General features: G+C 39.5%; 1 protein-coding gene across 1 annotated transcript in view; it reads left to right on the plus strand.

Moving 5' to 3' along the window:
* Setdb2 (SET domain bifurcated histone lysine methyltransferase 2) overlaps positions 1-19,378 on the plus strand; it is a 31,859-nt gene extending 12,481 nt beyond the window's left edge. Inside the window, exons 6-14 of the mRNA XM_032917203.1 lie at positions 3,454-4,014; positions 5,967-6,083; positions 7,683-7,852; positions 8,932-9,130; positions 9,806-9,905; positions 10,416-10,509; positions 12,900-13,240; positions 15,667-15,755; positions 18,960-19,378. Of these exons, the coding sequence (XP_032773094.1) occupies positions 3,454-4,014; positions 5,967-6,083; positions 7,683-7,852; positions 8,932-9,130; positions 9,806-9,905; positions 10,416-10,509; positions 12,900-13,240; positions 15,667-15,755; positions 18,960-19,077 (1,789 nt within the window). The 3' untranslated portion in view covers positions 19,078-19,378. The remainder of the gene's footprint in view (positions 1-3,453; positions 4,015-5,966; positions 6,084-7,682; positions 7,853-8,931; positions 9,131-9,805; positions 9,906-10,415; positions 10,510-12,899; positions 13,241-15,666; positions 15,756-18,959) is intronic.
* Positions 19,379-20,648: the final 1,270 nt, after the last annotated feature.

The raw sequence follows: 20,648 nt of genomic DNA on the forward strand, positions 1-20,648 counted from the left end.
ATGCTGGTGAAATTCCTAACTTGTTGCTCTAAAATTTTTCCTTTCAGCTAAAATTAAACTACCCTTAAAAAAATTCTCAGAAAAAATTTTTTTCTGTTTTACTTTCATATCTTTTTGGCCATTATAAATAAAAACTGTTACATGTAATTTGCATTTATAAATAGTAGAGATGTCTAGTTGGTTTTTTTTTTTTCAGACAGTGTCTCACCAGGTAGCTGAGACTTGCCTTGAACTGTGACCTCAGCCTCCCAGTTGAGCTGTCAGTGTAGCTTGAGTCTCAAAACAATTTAATATGCTCATACAGAAATCTAAGTCCATGCTTTTATAACCCCCTAACTATGGCTCACAAAACTTTGATTTTAAATAGAAATGCTAACCCAATATACAGCATAAAATCTCATTAGTTTTAAAACACAGACCCAACCATTCTAATATAAGATGTTTCACAAAACTGTCTGCCCATGACCTTAGAAGATTATACTGTAGGTAGAGAATTAGTTTTTACAATAAATTATAGATGTTTTAACGTCATTGTGCTAGTTTGTTTATGTTTTAAACTACAAAAGCTACAAGCACACTGTGTACTCATGGAAGGAGTCACAGGGATGGAGGCTTTTATTTTTTTTTAGAGATGTAATTAGCTTATTCGAGTGTTCTATCTGCATGTATACATGCATGCCAGAAGAGAGCATCAGATCCCATTTCAGATGGTTGAGAACTACCATGTGGTTGCTGAGAATTGAACTCAGAACCTCTGGAAGGGCAGCCAGTGCTCTTACCTGCTTAGCTATCTCTCCAGCCCCATGGTAGCTGATTTTTGTCCACTTACACAAACCTAGACATGTCTGGGAAGAGGAGATCTTAACTGAGAAAATGCCGCTATATGATTGAAAACCTGTAGGACATTTTCTTAATGATTGATGTGGGTGGTGCTGTCCCTGGGCAGGTGGTCCAGGGTTGTACAAGAAAGTAAGCAGAGCCAGCCATAAGTATTTAGCCAGAAGGTAGCTTCCAGGATGGCCTCTACTTCAAACTTCTGCCTGCTTTCCCTCAGTGATGGACTGTGATCTGAGACTTGCAAGCTAAAATAAATCCTTTCCTCCTTGTGTTGCTTTTGATCTTGGTGTTTTATCACAGCAATAGAAACCAAAACTAAGACAGTCATGATATATCCATGGGAACACATAAATATCTTTTTATCTTTAGAGGTTAGGTTCTTTTATTTATTTTCCTTTTTTAGAGACAGGGTCTCATGTAACCCATATAGGTCTTGAAATTGCTTTGATTCTAAGGATGGCCTTAGTCCTCCCTCTTTTCCTTCCCAAGAACTATTAATCCAGGATTACACCACTTACAATGTAGGTTCTGTTCTTATAGTTCATTTTATTATGAACTGAAAGTCCAACTTCATCTTGACTTTTTTTCCCCTTATGGTGGTGTTTTCTTGAGACATTCTGTAGCCCAAGTTTGCCTTGATTCTTGGGATCTTTCTGCCTAACTCTCTCAAGTACTTGGCTAAGAGGCATGTGTTTTAGAATTTATTTTGCTATATCAAGAAGACCTAACTTGAATTATACACATAAAATATAATTATTCTAGATGTTCTTAATTAGTCCTTTACTTTTTAAACTTCTGACTTAATCATACCCATGTTCTTACAAATATAGATCATAAAATGCTCTCAAGTGTAATTTTTGAAACAATATTAACAGTTTTGCAGTTTTACACACTCCTAAAAGAAAATCCTCTCTCTCCATTTCTCCTTTTAATCATGTTCTGAATATTCTTTGATTTATCTTTTGAGGTTGAAGTTATATCCCAGTCTGATTACTTTTGTTCCCCAAAGGTTTGGTTTTCACATCTTTGAGAAAGGTAATTTTGAGTTTGAAGACATACAGAGGAAACTGGAAGGGATAGAAAATCCATGAGTGTTCGCTCCTCTTAATAGTGCTCTGAGACTGTAAGGAGAATGGCAGAGTGTGCCCTCCACCGATCTAATGAGAACAGCTTTACATTCTCCGGGTACTAGGGAACTTTCTCAGGAAGAACTTGGTGTTTGTTTGGCTGGTGGTTTGGTTTGTTCTGCTCTCTTTTTTTCTTTCTTTCTTCCTTTCTTTTTTGTTTTTTTTGTTTTGTTTGTTTGTTTGTTTTTGTTGTTGTTTTTTATTTCCTTTTTTTTAACCATTCTGAACATCTGACCCAAGACTTCATGCATGCTAAGGTGCACTACACCCCTGAGCTGCAACCCTGATCCCTCAGGGATTTTAAAAGAAAGCCTGATACTCACTAGTTAATATGGCAGAGTGTAGCTGTCTTCTAAAGCAGGAGTTTAGATAATCTGCTTGTTTACTGAGATTCCTGTCGTTCTCAAAGAGGCATTTGGGTTTTTATAAGAAAATATATTCATTTGTGTGTGATTTTTTTTATTAATGAAGTTTATTATTTTTAATGTAGATTCCTGTTGACTAGTAATTTCTCTAAAAGGAATATAAGAATAATCAGGAACTTGGTTAAGAATTTATGTCCAAAGACGTTCATCAAAACTCTAACACAGAGACAAACTGGAAATAGTTCCAACATTAACCAACAGTTGATAGTATATCATTTACCCATTAGACCGAGAACCAGAAACTTTATAGATGAAATTGTGTACAGAGCCAATGGATGGAGCTTGTCCACTGAGGAAAAAAAATTGGCAATATTAACAAAACCTGGTTTACAGTAGGATAGTGTGGTTAGCAGGCATGGCCGGGGTATCAGCACACCATGAAGTTGCTATTTGTGCTACTGCTCATCCTGTGGAAGGTACACACGTCCTGTGCAAGGTTAGTCTGTTACACACTAAAATACAGGTGTTTGGAGGTTTTTGAGACATAAGTAAATAAAATACCTGTTTTAATGTATAACAAACCCTTAATAAAATAAAACTTTATGTTTCTTGTAGAAGTTTAAAAACTGAATTCAAAATACAAGAGTTTTTTTCAGATTTTTTTCCCTTAAATCGAATACCAGTCTCGCATTCTTTTGTTAGTTCTCAGAGTGTCAGTATTATTGACAGCTGTCTTACATATTGTAGGATGGAAAATCAGTTAAAAATTGTTAGATGTGGGCACTATAAAGAATTCTTAACTAATTCTTCAAACTAGCCTTAGTTTTGCTAGGCAAAGACTTAACAAGTCACACATGAAGAAGTGCGTAATCAGCCCTTAAAGAAGTCCGGCTCTCTGTGTGCTGTCAAAGCCTATGGACAGTCCCAGCTATCATTAAGCTCCCTAGCATTGTCTTAATTACACCTGACCTTTAAGTGTCTCCGGAGTATACAAAGGGTCTCAGAGTCTAGGCTACTTTACTGCAGGCCAAGAAGGCACAGTAAGTGTCACCTTAGTGTGCGTTGTTTTTTTTAAATGAAGTTAAACATAAATTCGAATTGTAATAATTGTTTTATTTTAATAGATCTACAGGAAGAAAAGGATTCCTCCCTGTGAACAATAAAACTGAAGGTTCGGGGGAGAAGGAGCCCCCTTTGCATGCATCTTTCCATCGCCATGTGTGCTCCAGTGCTTGTCTGAGGGAAGCACCACTGTCCTTGAAGGGAGAAAACCCTCTGCAGCTGCCACTCAGATGTCACTTCCAAAGACGACACGCAAAGACAAACTCTCACTCCGCTGCCCTCCATGTGAACTATAGAACGCCCTGCGGACGGAGTCTACGAAACATGGAGGAAGTGTTCCATTACCTGCTTGAAACGGAGTGTAACTTTTTATTCACAGACAACTTTTCTTTTAATACTTATGTTCAGTTGACTCGGAATCACCCAAAGCAAAATGAAGTTGTTTCTGATGTGGATATTAGTAATGGAGTGGAATCAGTGTCGATTTCTTTCTGTAATGAGGTTGACAATAGTAAACTTCCACAGTTTAAGTATAGGACGACAGTATGGCCCCGAGCATATCATCTGAACGTTTCCAGCATGTTTTCTGATTCATGTGACTGTTCTGAGGGCTGCATAGACATGTGAGTAGAAAAACATGGCGTTTCAAGCAATCTTCTGAATATAGACACATTTGTCTAGTCCTACTGTGTTCCAGTTTGCCATTCTGTCTGTCTAAAATTAGTGGATAGATTGTCTAAAATAGATGAAAAAGATACCCTGTCTCATAACTGCCCGAAATGGTAATTTGAAATTTAGTTTTTCTAAGGATGCGTCTAGGTACTGCCATAGTTACAATAGCCATTACAGTGCCATCGATGAGTGTACTTTAGGTACACTCTCCTCATCATCACAGAATCCTGTGTGCTAGGTGGTATATTTCTCTCACACAAGTAAGAAAGTAGGTCTTAGAAATAAACTCAAAGGAGTCACAGAGCAGACAAATTGGAGAAGCAATATTTGAACCTTTGTTCCTAATTTCTCTGTCCTTGTTGTATTTTACTTTATAAATTAAGTGTTATTCCTGTCTGAATTTTTGGAATGTAAGTGTGCTCGCAACTACTATTGTTTAACAACTGCACTGATATTCCATCAAGAATATGACAACATGCTCTGATACATCAAGATCTTGAGAAACATTTTCTTTTAAAGATGCGTAATGCATATGCATTTGTAGGTTTACAGATATTTGGGTAGATTTGTGTTATATGTATAGTTGATAGTGCAAATTTAGCTATACTAAGCAAAAGAAAATGGGAATTTATTTTAATATAGTTATTCCCTCATCTGAGGGGTATATTCAAGGACCCCTGAATGCTTAACATCTTGTATTAGTACCAAAGTCTGTCTATTTGTGCTTTTCCCATACACTCTAAAGCATTGTAGGTATGACACTTGATCTGTAATCAATATGGCTGTCAGTAGACTTACTGGCTGGTAAGCAGTTTCTTCCTTTACAGAGGCTTCAGTTCCTGTGGCCAACTGTAGTCCAAAAATATTGTCCTGGACAGATGTTTTAGAGGTTAAGAGCACTGGCTGCTCTTCCAGAGGACCCAGGTTCAGTGCTCAACACCCACATGGTAATTCACATCCAGAGCCAAGGGAACTGCTGCCTTCCCTAGACAACAGCTATGAGGCATGCAAGTGGTGCACAGACGTGCATGCAGACAAGATAGCCATGTACATTAATAATAATAATGATAAAACATATGCGCTTAAATCATAAGTATTACACTCCATGCTGTTTGGAGTTGTGTGATGGAATGCCCCACTCCATCCCTTTTGGAATGTGAATCATCTCTGCCCATACTATTCACATTTTGCCAGTTAGTCACTTAATAGCCACATTGATTATCAGGTCAAGTGTTGTACTTGGCAGTACATTCTAGTAAGGTTTATTTTACTTAATAATGGCCTCAAAGGACACAAATAATGATATATATACACTCTCTCTCTCTCTCTCTCTCTCATATCTATATCTATCTATCTATCTATCTATATATATATATATATACATATATATATATATACATGTATATATATATATATATATCCCAAAGCACGTAAGGGGATATTAATTCTGATATCATATGGTAGTGTTTCAGTTTGTAAGGAAAACACAAATAAATAGACCTTGGTACTGATACAAGATGTTAAGCATTCTGGAGTCCTTGAATATACCTCAGATCATAAGGGAATATTAAAATAATCTGTGGTAGAAGAGCATAGCTAAGACTATCAGGAAATGAGCTGATGAAAGCATTCATTTTGAAGATAAAAATCCATATAATGAAATGTCTGTTTCACGGTCAGAGAGCTCAGTGCGTTTTATGTTAGTTGTAATAAGTTTGTGGTTGGTGTTATTTCTCAGATAGGCCTATTGTCTTTAGAGAAGTTTCCATATACTCTTTGAGCGGAACCCTCTTATAAATAAAAGTCCACCATTTTTAATGTCATTTATGCTTTCACCGAGTCTCTTAACTTGGTGGCTTTTGTTTTTATTCTCACTTCTCTGTCCCCACTGCCTTTCTTTTAGAAAAAAGTGTGCATGTCTTCAGTTGACAGCAAAGAATGCCAAAGCATGTCCCTTGTCACCTGACGGAGAATGTACTGGATATAAATATAAAAGACTGCAGAGACTCATACCTTCTGGGTGAGGGGCCTTAGGACGTGCTGCAGGTTGTTTGTAACTATGAGGAATGTTGTTTCTTACGTTATGTGCATGGGGGTGTGGTACCTGGGCCTGAGTGTGCACACGTGGAAGCCAGAGGTCGAGGCCAGGTGTCTTCCCCAGTCACTATCCACCTTATTTGTTTTTTTTTTCAGATCAAGTCTTTCACTGAGCCTGGAGCTTCCCACTTTGGATAGACTGTCTCTGCTGTCCGCCCGCGGCTGGAGCTACATATGTGCTCCATACCCAGCTTTTCTATGAGGTCTAGGGATCGAACTCAGGTCCTCATGCTTGAGTAACAAGCATTTTACCCACTGATCCATTCCTCCAGCCACTAAGAGGACTTTTTTTGCTATGGTCTACAGTCTTAAAGGTTTCATTTATATTTGTTTCTAATACTGAACATCTAAATTATTAAGAAATGATAACCTGAAACCATTGTATATTAGGAATGGAAGCCAGTGACCACACACAAATTAGAGTATATTCAGATAACCACTCATCTGCTTCAGCTCTGGCTGTTCAGGAAATGAGTGACTGAGTAGCCCTTTTCCCATTAAAACATGTCTGCAGCATGTTCGAGGCAGAGGCTAAATGAGTGGTACTGAGTTGAAGACCAGCCTGAGCTACAGGAAAAAGCTGTTTCAAAACCAAATGAAGGGGCTGAGGAACTAACTTGAAAGAGCATGAGGACCTGATGTAAAAAGCTATACATGCCTGCCTGTCAGGGTAGTGCTCTTAGAGGCTGGAGATACATGGTCCCTGGGGCTGGCCTTCAGGCTCAGTGAAGGGACCCTTCTTGAGGGAATGAAGCAGAGACTAGTAGAGCAGGCACCTGACCTTCTCTGGTATCTGTGCTTGTGTGTGTGTGTGTGTGTGTGTGTGTGTGTGTGTGTGACACATGCATGAGCATGATCTCCCACACACACACACAATAATAGTTGTAAAGATATATACTTATTAAAAGAAAAAGTGATTGAAAGAAACTGACTTGACAGTTGATAATTATCAGCTTATTGATTAATACTAAGAAATAGCACTAGTACAACTAGAAGTGGAAGAGTTTGATCCTAGACATTTCCTTTACATATTTTAAAAGCTAACATTTACTATGTACTGAGCACCAGGATATATGTCTTGTAAATATTGACATATGGGTATTAATGAAACAGCCCCGTAGGTTAAGCTCTGTTATATAAGCTTCTTGTTTGAGATTGGAAAGATGGCTCGGTGCTTGCTGTTCTTCTAAAGGACTCAAGTTCAAATCCTAGCACCCACATGAGCGTTCATATTCAGTTGTTTTAACACTGGTCCCAGGGATTCAGTGCCCTCTTCAGTTTTCTGTGGGTACCAGGCATGCACATGGTACAGTTATATACACAGGCAAAACACTCATACACAAATCATAAATAAAATAATTTCCATTTTAAAAATGGAAACTATAGCTAGTCAACCCAGGCAGTCTAACCTTACGCTTCCCCACTTCCCTCAGTTTCATTACTAGTTGAGTGAAGTAGCAATATGCACTTCATTTTGCTTTTAGACTACCTTATGACACCATCTTGTGTGTATTCCTGCCAGCATTTATGAATGCAACCTGTTCTGCAAGTGTAACCGACAGATGTGTCCAAACCTCGTCATCCAGCATGGCCCCCAGGTGAGGCTACAGGTGTTTAAAAGTGAGAAGAAGGGCTGGGGAGTGCGCTGCCTGGATGACATTGACAAAGGGACATTTGTGTGCATTTATTCAGGTAAAGCAAAGATTTGCTTTTTAAAGATTTATTTCCTATAAGTAGGGTCTATATACATCTGTATTTAAATTGTCCTAGTCAGAGCCATCCGCATCATTTAGCCAGGTGCAGAACCACAAGATGTAGGGGCAGTACAAAAGGAGACAGGCAACTGGACCTTGGCTCCAGAAGGGCTGAGATGCCATAAGGTACAAGGTGCGTCAGAAAGGAAAGGTCCTACTTCACCAGGGCTTGAGACTCAAGCAGCACATTGTCTCCACAGCTACAGGTGCTATGCAGTAAGGGAAGAGAACTTCTAAATACAAAGTCCCAGTGACCCACCTACCCAGGTAAAAGCAATCAGTCTAAAGCTCCTTAGTATTTGGAACTGACTAGAAGTTCACAAGTCAGTTTATAATGTTGAGTCAAACAGTAACGTTAAGCATCTCACTTAGTTCAGGGACTTCAGAATAGATGGTCATGCTTGAATCTGTCACATACCACTTACATACACATATACTACCCAGCCTGCCTAGACATTCTTCCTGTTACGCAGACTAGCCCTCTAGTGAAGCTGTCTGCTTACTCTAAGTGGTGTCCAGGAAGCGTCACTGGCAGTCTCTGCAGAGCTGGAACGTGACTTGAGACTGACCTAGAAGATGAGTGGTAATGCCTAGCCACCAATTCTAGTTTGATAAGTATAATTTTGACTCTTGAAAGAAGATGCATCAATGAGACAGATTTTAATATTAAACTGAGTTTGAGCATAATAGTAGGTCGAGGTCACAAATTTTAAATAGGTCATTTTTGATAAGAGTTTAAAATTTCAAACTTAAACAAGTCTTGTCTAGAGTGCCTTTTGTTTTTGTGTTGCTGTGGATCTTTATAAAATATCAGAGTTGGCTGGCCCTTCTTTCATATAACTCATCTCTACTATGAATATAAGAGGCTCCCGTTGGCCTTGATTTTTTCCTTTTAGTTTCATGGTATGGTTTTCTTTGATATATTCTAGAATTTGTAGGGTGGGTTTATCTCTCTAGAAACAAGGTGCTCCTAGTGCCAGGTAGTTTCCTGTTTTGAACACTATCTGTTTATTTCAGGAAGGTTACTGAGCAGAGCCACTCCTGAGAAAACTAACATTGGTGAAAGTGAAAGTGAGCAGCAGCACATCGTGAAAAATTCATTCTCTAAAAAGAGGAAAATAGAAGTTGTATGTTCAGATCGTCAAACACACTGTGAAAGTCCTAAAACTGACGGATGTCCTCCTAAGTTTAGCAGTGATCTCGAAGAGCCCGTTGTGTAAGTAAAAACCCAGAAATGTTTGGGGTTAGTACCTCTGTGTCTCTGTTTTTCTCTCTTTCCACCATCCCTCCCCTCAACATCATCCTGCCTCATAATTTAAGTTTAACACTTCTAGAAATCCAGCATTCTTACCTTAATATCTAGTCAGCACATTCCCATCTGTGCCCCATTTCTGAGTTCACTGTGGATGACTTTCATCTGATTCTTTATGAATAGTATACATTTTAATTTTCTGTATCACCATTCTATTCGGAAAGCTTTATTAGGGTCTCTTAAGTGTTTAAAAACACATTTTGAAATTATTAATATCTAATGATTACCTTTTTCTTCCTCCACTAAGTAGCATAGGTATAATATAGATTAATTTCTTTAATATTTTAATTTTAAATTTATGTGTATGGGTGTTTTGCCTGTATCACTTGTGTGCCTGGTGCCCTCAGGGGCCAGAAATGAATTTTGGATCCCCTGGAACTGGAGTTATAGATGATTATGAGCTGCCCTGTGGGTGCGGGAAATTGAACCATGACCTCTGGAAGAGCAGCTAGTACTCTTAACCACTGATCCCTTTCTCCAGTCCCTAGACTAATTTCTAACAATAATGGAAGCTTATGAGCTAATGATATTACCTATATCTTTTGGTGATACACAGAGTAACTTTTCTTTTCCTTTCAGGGAAATGAACAATAGAAATATTTCAAGAACTCAGCGTCATTCAGTCATTAGAAGACCTAAATCCCAGACAGATGTTTTTCATTACAATGAGAAAAACATGGTAAAACATGAGTTCACTTGCAGTGTTAGTACTTGTTGGGGAGGGACAATTGAGGAGGATCATGAGTTTGAAGTCAGCTTGGGCTACATAGCAAGACACTATCTTGAAAAACAAGAGAGATGCCTCTCCCAGGACATCAACCACTGTCTTACCTTTCTAACCTTTACCAAAACATTTATGCTACATAATACTATGTAGGCTCTGTTTTGTTATTTTGAACATACAGGCTATGTTCAAAAGTCTGAGGTACAAATTTATTATGTTTTTAGCCCAAATAATATCTTGACTAATGTAGTTGTAGCTTACTAATGTGCCTAGAAATAGACAGTTCAAAATGTGACACCGTGTGCCCCACTTACGTCAGAGCTCCTCATAACACCAGCTTTGTGGTTGTTCAGATCTAACCAACTATATGTGCTCTATAAAGAGTCATACTTGTGAAGAGGCCCAGCTGCCAAGTACTTTTTCCTGGCTTAGAAAGCACAGCTGTCTCTCTCATTTTCTTTGAAGGGATTCGTTTGCTCAGATTCTGCTGCCCCAGAAGAGCAGAATGGATTTAAACCAGCTCAAGAACACCTGAACTCTAAAGCTAGGAGAGCTCACGGTAGGCGTCATTTCTTTATGGTTGCCCACCTCCCTACCTTTCTGTCCCTTTTATTTAAATCTACAGCTCCTTTCCATACACTTCATAACAAACTGATGGATTTATCCAGTGAACATTGGTAAACTGTACTCCAAATCTGGTCTGCCAGATGTTAATTGTGATTGGTGAAAGTGTTTTTTATGTTTTTAAGTAGTTGAGAAAAAATCATACAGTGCATAATATTTCATGACACTTGAGAATTAGGTGTCCATAAATAAAGTTTTTGTTGACTCTAAGCTGTAGGCCTTGATTTACAGGTTTCTATTTCCCTCTACATTAGTGTAATGGAATAGTCACGACAGAGACCATCTAACTGCCAAATTCTTGGTGATTAGTCCTAAACTTATAGGAGTTTACAGATTTCCGGTCTGATTTCAGCAGTGGCCAACTGTATGGCAAGAGGGGTTGAGTGGACGGGCTCTGACTACATGGTCCACGGGTATTGGCTGTGGCTTTTAGATTTTTTTTTTTTTTTTTGGACTCCTAAAGATACATCACTCTAGCAGTTCAGTCCACACCACTGTATAGGATGCTCAGTGTCATGCTAGTGAGGGTATAAAATCTCCCTCCACAGAATATGCCTTTCAGAGTACAGTCTCTGCATGATAAATGTTACAACGTGGGCAGACATGGGTTTCTGAACTTTTGTATTTCAGTGGATCCCTCAGTAGAGAGATATGGATGATGGATGTCCTGTTCCGAGAACAGGCCAGCCACTGCAGCCTCTTCTCCTGGTTCATATCCTTAATCTACAACCCAAACTCCCCAGCTAGTGTTTGAAAGATAGATTGGTGGAGGTATGGCTGCTCCTCCTGGGAAAGTTCTTTTAAGAAAGAGCATTTTAATAATAGTTATTTTACCGTTTAATACACATGAGCCATAATGAGCATGGCTGCTTTGACTCTTTCACCGTTTGTGTCATTTGCTAAGTACATGTAGCAGGCAGTCCAAATAACAACATCATTTAGCTCAAAGAAAGTATTAGAAATCTTTGGCTAAAATATAGATACTGTAGGATCAGGATCCACATGATAATGATTAAACCAGAAGTCTTTATTTTTAGGAAATATAATTTCTTTTTAAAAATATTTTTAATTAACGGTTGCATATATCTGTTAGTATAGTGTGGCATTCAGTATACATTGTATAATGATCATTTACCTCAGGGACTTGTCATTTCTTCCCTATTGGCTATTTGGAAATAGGCCATTAATTATTGCAACCACTGTTACCTTACTGTGCTGTCTGGACCACTAGAAGTTACACCTCCTCGCCAACTGCACCCATACACTTAGGAACAGCCTCATTCTTCCCCCTCTTCCTCAGTCCTTCCCAGGCTCTCGTAACCACTATTCTGCTCCTGCCTTCTTGGACATTAACTTTTTTTTTTTAAGAAAAAAAGAAAAAGACTTTCAAAGATTTTTTTTGCTCTCCCCTCTTAAAAAAACAAAACAAAACAACAACAAAAAAACCCCATTTACCTGTTTATTTGAAGGAAAAGTATGTTCACCTATGTGTGGCATGGCATGCCAAGATCAGAGGACAGCTTTTGGGAATCCGTTTTTCCCTTCCACCATGTGGGGTACCAGGGATTGAACTCAGAACTTCAGGCTTGGCAAGAAGTACTTTTACCCACTGTATCATATCATCTGCCTAAGATCAACGTTTTAACTGTAGTGTAATTGGGGGTGAGGGGCATTGGATTATATTGCATGAGTGGGTTTTTTTTTCTTTTAAGTACATGAATTTACTTATTCTGTCTGACATGAATTCATACTTTGTATGTTCACAGACAGTTAATTCCATTATGGATGCGAAACTTGACTAAACAGCCCATCACCTCTGTTGGTTTGTAAAAGTACAGTTTTTGACCGGTCATTTAGTAAAGACGCCAAACATTCATATGTACAAGCCCTTGGAAGTGCAGTTGTTTTTGCTGGGGTTTAGGGAAAAAAATAACTCCTGACAGTTTTCTTAGGACTATGACATGTTAAAGGCCTAGCATCTTTGTTACATGCGTCTAGAATATACTTAAATGTAGATTCCAGAGTTGATGAAAAGAAGGTCATTCTTTTTGGATTTGCTATTAAATACATTAATGAGGAAGCAGCATGTAGATTCCTTAACAGAGGTGATGCGGCAGAAGGAAGAGCGGCTTCAGAAGCTGGGCACGTGTGTGTGCAGCAGTTCTCTGTAAGGTCAGGTAACCCTAGTTGTGCAGACTCAGTGTTGTCATTTATACAATGCCTGCCTTAACACGTGACAGAGATTAGTACTAATTAAAGTAACCTTAGCACTATTACTCAGCCAGTTACATGTCCTGACAATTCCTTCCTAACAATGTCTACCAGAGGACTTAAGGTCAAGCCAAGTTGGATATTCTGAAGACAAGCAGCTGACTGAATCAGATGTGATAGATACAACTACCCGTAGAGAAGACACTTCCCCAGCATACGGGTGTAAGCACGCAGCCATATTGAATAGTAAGAACACTAAAAAAGTGCTTGAAGTCCCCGTAAAAACGTCCCGAGAGGAAGAGCCTGCAGCCTCTCAGAGCCAGCAGGTCTTGTGCAGGGAGGAGCTGCCAAGTGAAAGGACAAAGACTCCATCTGCTTCCCTGGTGCAGCTCAGCAAGGAGAGTCTGTTTCTATTGGATGCTTCAAAGGAAGGAAATGTGGGCCGTTTCCTTAATGTGAGTATCGGGGTTGAGATTCCTATTTTTAAGCATTCTTTTCTTTAAAAGGTATCAGGAAGATAAGATTAATAGATTCTAAAGACAGAACAGACTACCAGAATCAGTCCTCTGTGTACCCGTGTGTGCGGTTTCCTGATGCTGATATGCGAGTGACAATCTTTTTGTTGAGGGTCATACTAATTAATATAAATTGTTTGGAAGTGCTTACCATACAGCAAACATTTCCGTTAGAGAACTCACATGCTGGGCATGGTGACTCACACCTGTCATCCCAGTACTTCTCAGGCTGAGGCAGGTGGATTTTCTGAGTCTTAGACCAGCCTAGGCTACAATGTGAGAACCTGTCTTTAAAACACAAAACAAGACAAAAACAAACAAACAAAAACCATAAAACCAAAGAAATTACAGGGCCGAGAGGATGACTCAGCAAACTTACATGAGGACCTGAGTTTGGATCCCCGCACCCACGTGAAAAGCTTGCAGGCCTATAATCCCAGCACACTCATGAGTGGAGGCAGAGGGGTGCTTAGGCCCAGTTTCAGTGAGAGCTGCTGTTTCCAGGGATGATGGTAAAGCATGATAGAACTGTGTACCCAACATTGTCCTGGGGCTTCCTCATGCACATACACAGGGTTATGAAGTATGAAAAACTAAGGCAAAGAGCAATCCAGACACTGTCTGACATCTGACTTCCAGCTCCACAGACACACGCAGATGTGCATGCATGTCTTCACACGCTCACGAGTGTATAAATATACACGATTTCCAAACTCAGTTGTATAAGTTGCAAAAAAAATAGAAATAATCATCATTGATGCTGAATGATGGACATATACAAGGATATTGTAGGGGCTTGATGCCTCTGAGTCTCGTGATGTAATAAACGTCAGTGTGGAGAAAACAGTGGTCAGCTAAGAAGTATGGAAGGGCGTATTGAGATGCCGTTACGTTATGAGCCTCGGAAAGAGGTTATGTGGCTGTGCTGAGACAAGTCAACTGCTTATACATGTCTCCGGCAGTTTCAGGTGGGATGTGAGGATGATGCTGCATACGCTCTGTGTTAAACTCTTGCCACACTCTTGTTTGTTTTCAGGGCCTTCCCCATTGATTTATTTATTTACCTTACATTCTTGAGACAGTGTCTTCTCTGTGGCCCTGGCTGGCCTGGCACTCACTGCCCAGTTAAAGCCTTCTCCTGGGAAGTATTACGCTGCCAGTTTCCCTGCCTCATTCTACGGCTCCTGTTTATTCTCGTCCTTCTCTTTCCTTTTTAGCTCTGCAAATGCAAGTAAATACATGTATGGCGTTGGTTCTTTTTTATATAGCTTATTCACTTTGTGTGTGTGTGTGTGTGTGTGTGTGTGTGTGTGTGTGTGTGTGTGTGTGCGCGCGCGCGCGCGCACACACGCTCGCATGGGTGGCAGCCTACTTGCACATGAGTGCCTGTGTATTTGGGAGCCTGAGGTGAGGTCAATCAACCATGGGTGTTGTTCCTTCACTGCCATTCACTTTGGTTTTTTAAAACAAGGTTATCGGATGACCTGGAGTTACTGATCAGGCTGGGCTGTCTGGCCAGCAAGCCCCAGAGATCCTCCTGCCTCTACTGCTCTGGTCCTAATATGAGCATGTGCCACCACGCCTGGATTTTCACATGAGGTCTACACGCTTGCATAACAACTACATTACTGACTGAGATACCTCTTCTACTCACCTTTGGGCTGACAGTACCATCCTGACGTTTATCCTGTATCAGTATACAGGAGCTCCTGGTCCCCTCCTATTTTTTATTTAGTTATTTACTTTGTATGTGGGGGAAGGGGATACACACATGCCACATGCATGTGTGGAGGCTAGGGAATAACTTGGAAACTTGGTTCTCCTCTTTTTACCATGTATGTTCAAACTCAGGTTGTCTGGCTTATTGGTTTTTCCCACTGAGCCATCTCACTGGACCTGATTGTTCCTGTTAGCATGTGTCTCCCTTTATGCTGCATAGAATTCCATTGTATCAATTTTAACTAGTTCCTAATAGGCAGGTATTGAGATTATTTCCAAATGTTTCCTGTTTAAAAATCAGTATTTATTAACAATCTTACACATAGATATCTATGCAGATGGTATATACAGAATATTTTTAATGTAGTGTTGATGAGTCAGGAGATAAGTGTATTTATAATAACATTAAGTACTGACAAACAATCCCCATATGGGGGTTCTATTTTGTATTTCTATCACATGATGTCTGAATGGCTATACTAAATTAGTTCCTGTTATTAATTACACTGCTAAGAACTGTGGTAGATTGCATATTGCTTGAACCGAGAAAGGCAAAATCAGTGATATGTGTAGGAAACAAGGGTACTCACATACTTTCTAAATTTTATGCTGTGTCTAACCCCTGTTTAATTTTTTTTTTTTAACAGCACAGTTGCTACCCAAATCTCTGGGTGCAGAACGTGTTTGTAGAAACCCATGACAGGAATTTCCCATTGGCGGCCTTCTTCACCAACAGGTTTGTGGTTATTTTGCTTATACAATTTAATGCTGCACTGTGGCTTTTAAGATAGTAAATATGAAAAGATGCAACATAGCCCCAAACATCTATTATCATAAAATAGTCAGTTTACCTAAACTGTTAACTATTCAGTAAAAATTTAAGTGGTTGGAATTTCTATTTTTAATCTCATCTAAAATTAATTTCCTAAGGAGCTAAAGACCTCAGATTACATAATTCAGTTCAGGAAACATGAAGGAGAATGCTGTGTTCTTTTGTTTTGATTAACAGAATTAATTGTTATTGTGCATGCTCATGAACAATATAGTATACAATATAGTGTAAAGCAAGCTTCAATATGTAGTTTTATAATTTGACTTACTTCAAAGTAGAAACATTTTCTTTTTACCCCAGGTAATTGTATGTGTTGTAGAAAGCAGAGAGATTCATTTAGCTTTGTGAGTTTTTGGTGACAGGGTTTTGCCATTTACTCTTTGCTGATTTGGTACTCAGTACATAACCCAGAACTTTTTTGTTCTTGTTGATTTGCTTTTTGTTTGTTTGTTTTCAAGACAGGGTTTCTTTGTAGACCTGGCCTTGAACCCAGATCCTCCTGTCTCTGCCTCCCAAGTGCTGGGATTAGGGGCATGGGCTTTTACCACCAGGCTGGCCATGAACTCTTAGTCCTTCTACTGTAGCCTCCTGAGTGCTGGGATTACTAGTGTGTACCACCAGGTTTGGCTAAATGGTTAGCTTCTTAACTTGCTTCTCTGTACCCTCCTACCCATCAGTCAAGTAATCCATTTCATTTTCCCCACTATTTTTCTCAGTTACTTCTTATCTGTGGGTCCCTCTGCGTACACCCCTATTGCTTTTCTGCTTACGCAGGTATTTTGTTCTGTTTTGTTGGTTTTTGTTTGTTTGTTTGTTTGGAGTTTTGTTTGTTGTTTTTGAGATAGGATCTTAATTTGTAGCTCTGGCTGGCCTTGAACTCACAGAGATCCACCTTCCTCTGCTTCCCAAGGATTGGGACTGAAGGCCTCACCTAGACCTTTACTTCTTTTTAGGGTAATGGTTTTTATCTACTTCAGATTTACTCCCAGTCTCATGTAAGGTTTTAGTAATCTTTAGAATTATTTACAAGTATTAGTAAGTAAATGTAAGAGAGTTGTATTTATAAAGAAACAAAGGGTGTGGACATGTGCTAGACAGTACTTTTAAGTGAAGTAGCTGTAGGGTGGGGACGTTAAAGCACCCAACATATACAAAGCAGTGGCTTTGACCACCAGCACAGTCAAAGAGTGGATGAGTATTGCAAAGTTAAGGTATAGTCAGAGCGTTGAGACAGCTTGCCAGGCATTGCTGTGGAACTAACTGTATGCATTAAGACAAATGACAAGTGATTGACTCTGTTTTAGGACACTGGTCATCAAATACATATGGCAACTACACATGAATTTCTAGGAAAGGGCAAATGCCAACTATCCTGAAAGGGGTCAGTGTATAAGACCCTGTTCTATCATATGATCATCATAGCCAGGTGGAAAGGTCTGAGGAAACCAGCGGAGATGAGCAAGTACCTACACAGGGAACACATTTTGGACAGCTAGGTGCCATGTCATTCAGGCCCACAACGATTTTTTACATATGCCATGTTCACAGTTGAATTCATGGAAGGAAGGTAGGCAGGTGCCTCCATTTGGACAGTGTGTTTTATTTAGCTTCTTACTGCAGGTTCCTCTTGGATCTAAACGGATCTGTCTCTTAACTGTCAAGTCTCCTAGAGGTGGGATAACCAGCTCACAGCGCTACACAACAATGAATCCAAATTCAGAGGTGTTAGAATGAAAAGTTCTCAGGGAGAACTTCCCCTCGGGATGGAGGTCCTCCAACTCAATGACCAGACCGAGACCACCGGATGCAATCAGCAAGAGATTTGGTTTATTGTCGGATACACAGGCACAGACACCTGTGGGCCTAGTCACTGGGACTGGCGCGCCCACGGAACCAAGGATGGGCTTATAGGATTCTGGGAGCAGAAGCATACAGAAGCAGATGTATGGTTGTGGGATATAATTGGTGGATTCTAATGTGGTAAGGGTTTAGCCCAGGGGCAAGTTCCTCTAGCTACCTTCCTGAAACGTAAAAGGACTCCGGCCCCCCACCAGGGTGTGGGACCTCCCCGGGCTTTTTCTCATTGTCAGGCGCCAACCGCAGTCGCCCTGTTGCCATGTCAGCTTCAACCATACACATCTTGCTTGGCAGCCGCTGTGTACTCAGTGTTCTAACCTTTCCCTGAACCAGTCATCTTAAGTACAGCCTTGCAAAATGGCGTTACTGCTGCTAAGCTGGGGTCTTTCAAGAAATGACCACAAGAGGGCTGGGGAGATGGCTCAGCGGTTAAGAGCACTGACTGCCCCTCCCCCCCAGGTCCTGAGTTCAATTCCCAGCAACCACATGGTGGCTCACAACCATCTGAATGGGATCTGATGCCCTCTTCTGGTGTGTCTGAAGGCAGTGACAATGTACTCACATACATAAAATTAATAAATAAGCCTTAAAAAAAAAAGACACATGTTTTAAAAAAAATGACCACAAGAAAATCACACTGGACAAAAAGTGATGATTTTCTACTCTTCTTAAAAATGTAGGAGAAAAATACAAAAAGAAAAATGTTAAAGAAAAAGATAACAAATGGCTTTAATTCACAAAGTCATTGACAAAACACCCAAAGGAAAACATTTATATCCTGAAGTAAAAATAGCAATTAGAAAGAAAGCTATCCCACATAAGAAATAAGCTCATGGGGGTTGGGGATTTAGCTCAGTGGTAGAGCGCTTGCCTAGCAAGCGCAAGGCCCTGGGTTCAGTCCCCAGCTCTGAAAAAAAGAAAGAAAAAAAAATAAAAAGAAAAGAAATAAGCTCATGCCCCGTGTCTTCTTTAAAGTCAGAATTATCCTATTTGCTTATATGCCACAGCCTTTATGTTTGCAAAACACCATTCCTCATGGATATTCCTTCATACATAGGATTTTAAGAGACTCAATATAAAAGTCAAATGACTACTTTTAGTAAAGATTATTTTGAATGGTAGACAATGTGGAGAGAATAAGCTGACTTTAGGGTGGTTGATTTTGTTAATATGAAAATTGAAATATTCAAGGTTGTTCTCTGTGGAGTAATTTAGCATGATTTACAATTCTTTTTTATTTCTGCTTTGTAGGTATGTGAAAGCAAGAACAGAACTAACATGGGATTATGGTTATGAAGCTGGGACCATGCCTGAAAAGGAAATCCTCTGCCAATGTGGGTTTACTAAGTGTCGGAAAAAAATAATATAACTCTTATATCTGATAGTCATTTATGAAGTGAGCTGATCAGTGTGGAGTTACATCAGTTGTCAATGAGATAATGGCTAATGCTTCTGTTTCGCTTGTTCAGGGTATTGATGTTTTATGATGTTTAATGTCTTAGGTGAGAAACAAAATGAGGACACTCGTATGCACCAAGTATCACGTGTTATTACATTTATTTGACTTTACCCGTAAATAATATATTTTATGTACCTTCCACTGTATAATTTATAACTTTTGTATTTTATATACTAATGTAAAATTACAATAGAATTTGTACGTTTCTAAATTGTTTTTGTCATTATTATTTACAATTTATGCTCCATAGGACCAACTTTTATATCTTTTACCTACAAACTTGATGTTAAATTGTAAATGACAATTCATTGGCTATTACCAACTACAAATGATGGGCAGGTGTCTGGAGACTGTGTAGGAGCTGATTTTATGCACAATAATTGAAAGTATTCTTTGTTGGGGAGTAAACCCATGGCCTCCTGCATGGAGGTACTCACTCTACCACAAAGCAACACCTTCATCCTCCCATGTAATTTATAACTTCATTGACCCATTAACCATTCCAGCTGGGGGCCATTCTGAACACACTGTGACAAGAAACTTTCCAGTTTCCCTGTAGTGCCTGAGTGTACAAAACAAGGAACACAGAAAGAAAGAAAGAAAGAAAGAAAGAAAGAAAGAAAGAAAGAAAGAAAGAAAGAAAGAAAGAAAGAAAGAAAGAAAGAAAGAAGGAAAGAAGGAAAGAAAGAAAGGAAGGAAGGAAGAAAGGAAGGAAGGAAGAAGAAAGACATTTTGTACAGAGTAGAGATAGGAGTAAAGGGAGTCTTGAAGCTAGTCAAAATTGTGTTATGTAACCCGAAAGGAATGGCAGTAAAAGGAGAAGCAACAATTTAAGCTGCAGGTGGGTATGGCAAGCCATTCACACTAGTGATATAAGGATTCAGGGAAGTCACTAAAATGAAGCGAGGAAACTTGACTGTTGGGGTAGATTGTTTTGTCTAAAAGGGACCGTTGTGAAGCAGCCTGTTTTCCTTAGGGTCCCTTTCAAAATATCGTCTTCTATCAATGTCATCATTGGAGCAAGGTCTCCAGAAATCCTGATCTGCATTACCTGGTGTCCATCCACGGCCAGCACTCTCCATTTCATAGCCTACACTTCCCCTTCTCCCTGTTTGTTGTTTGTTTGTTTTCCTCCACAGGCAGATGAGACAATAACTTTTGAAGACAAAAACTAAGAAAGAACTAAATGTTTTGAGACTATATGCTTGAAAATGTCTGTTCTCCACTTTACTACTCTATACTTTAGGATATTAATGTTTCGCTTTGGTATTTTGGCAATGACTTTGTGAATGAAAGCCGTTTGGCAGGGTATCCACCTCTTAAGCACTCGACATTTGTATTATCTTTATCCTGCTGCATGGTCTCTAGAAACATCATAGAAACCACAGTGCCCCAGAGCACCCACTCCTACATAAATGTTTCGTGCTCAGTCTGTGTAATGATTCCTGTATGTTCAAGTTCTCACCGTGCTCTTGGATGAC

The sequence above is a fragment of the Rattus rattus genome, chromosome 12 (assembly GCF_011064425.1).
Source record: "Rattus rattus isolate New Zealand chromosome 12, Rrattus_CSIRO_v1, whole genome shotgun sequence".
In the NCBI taxonomy this organism is placed as follows: Eukaryota; Metazoa; Chordata; class Mammalia; order Rodentia; family Muridae; genus Rattus; species Rattus rattus.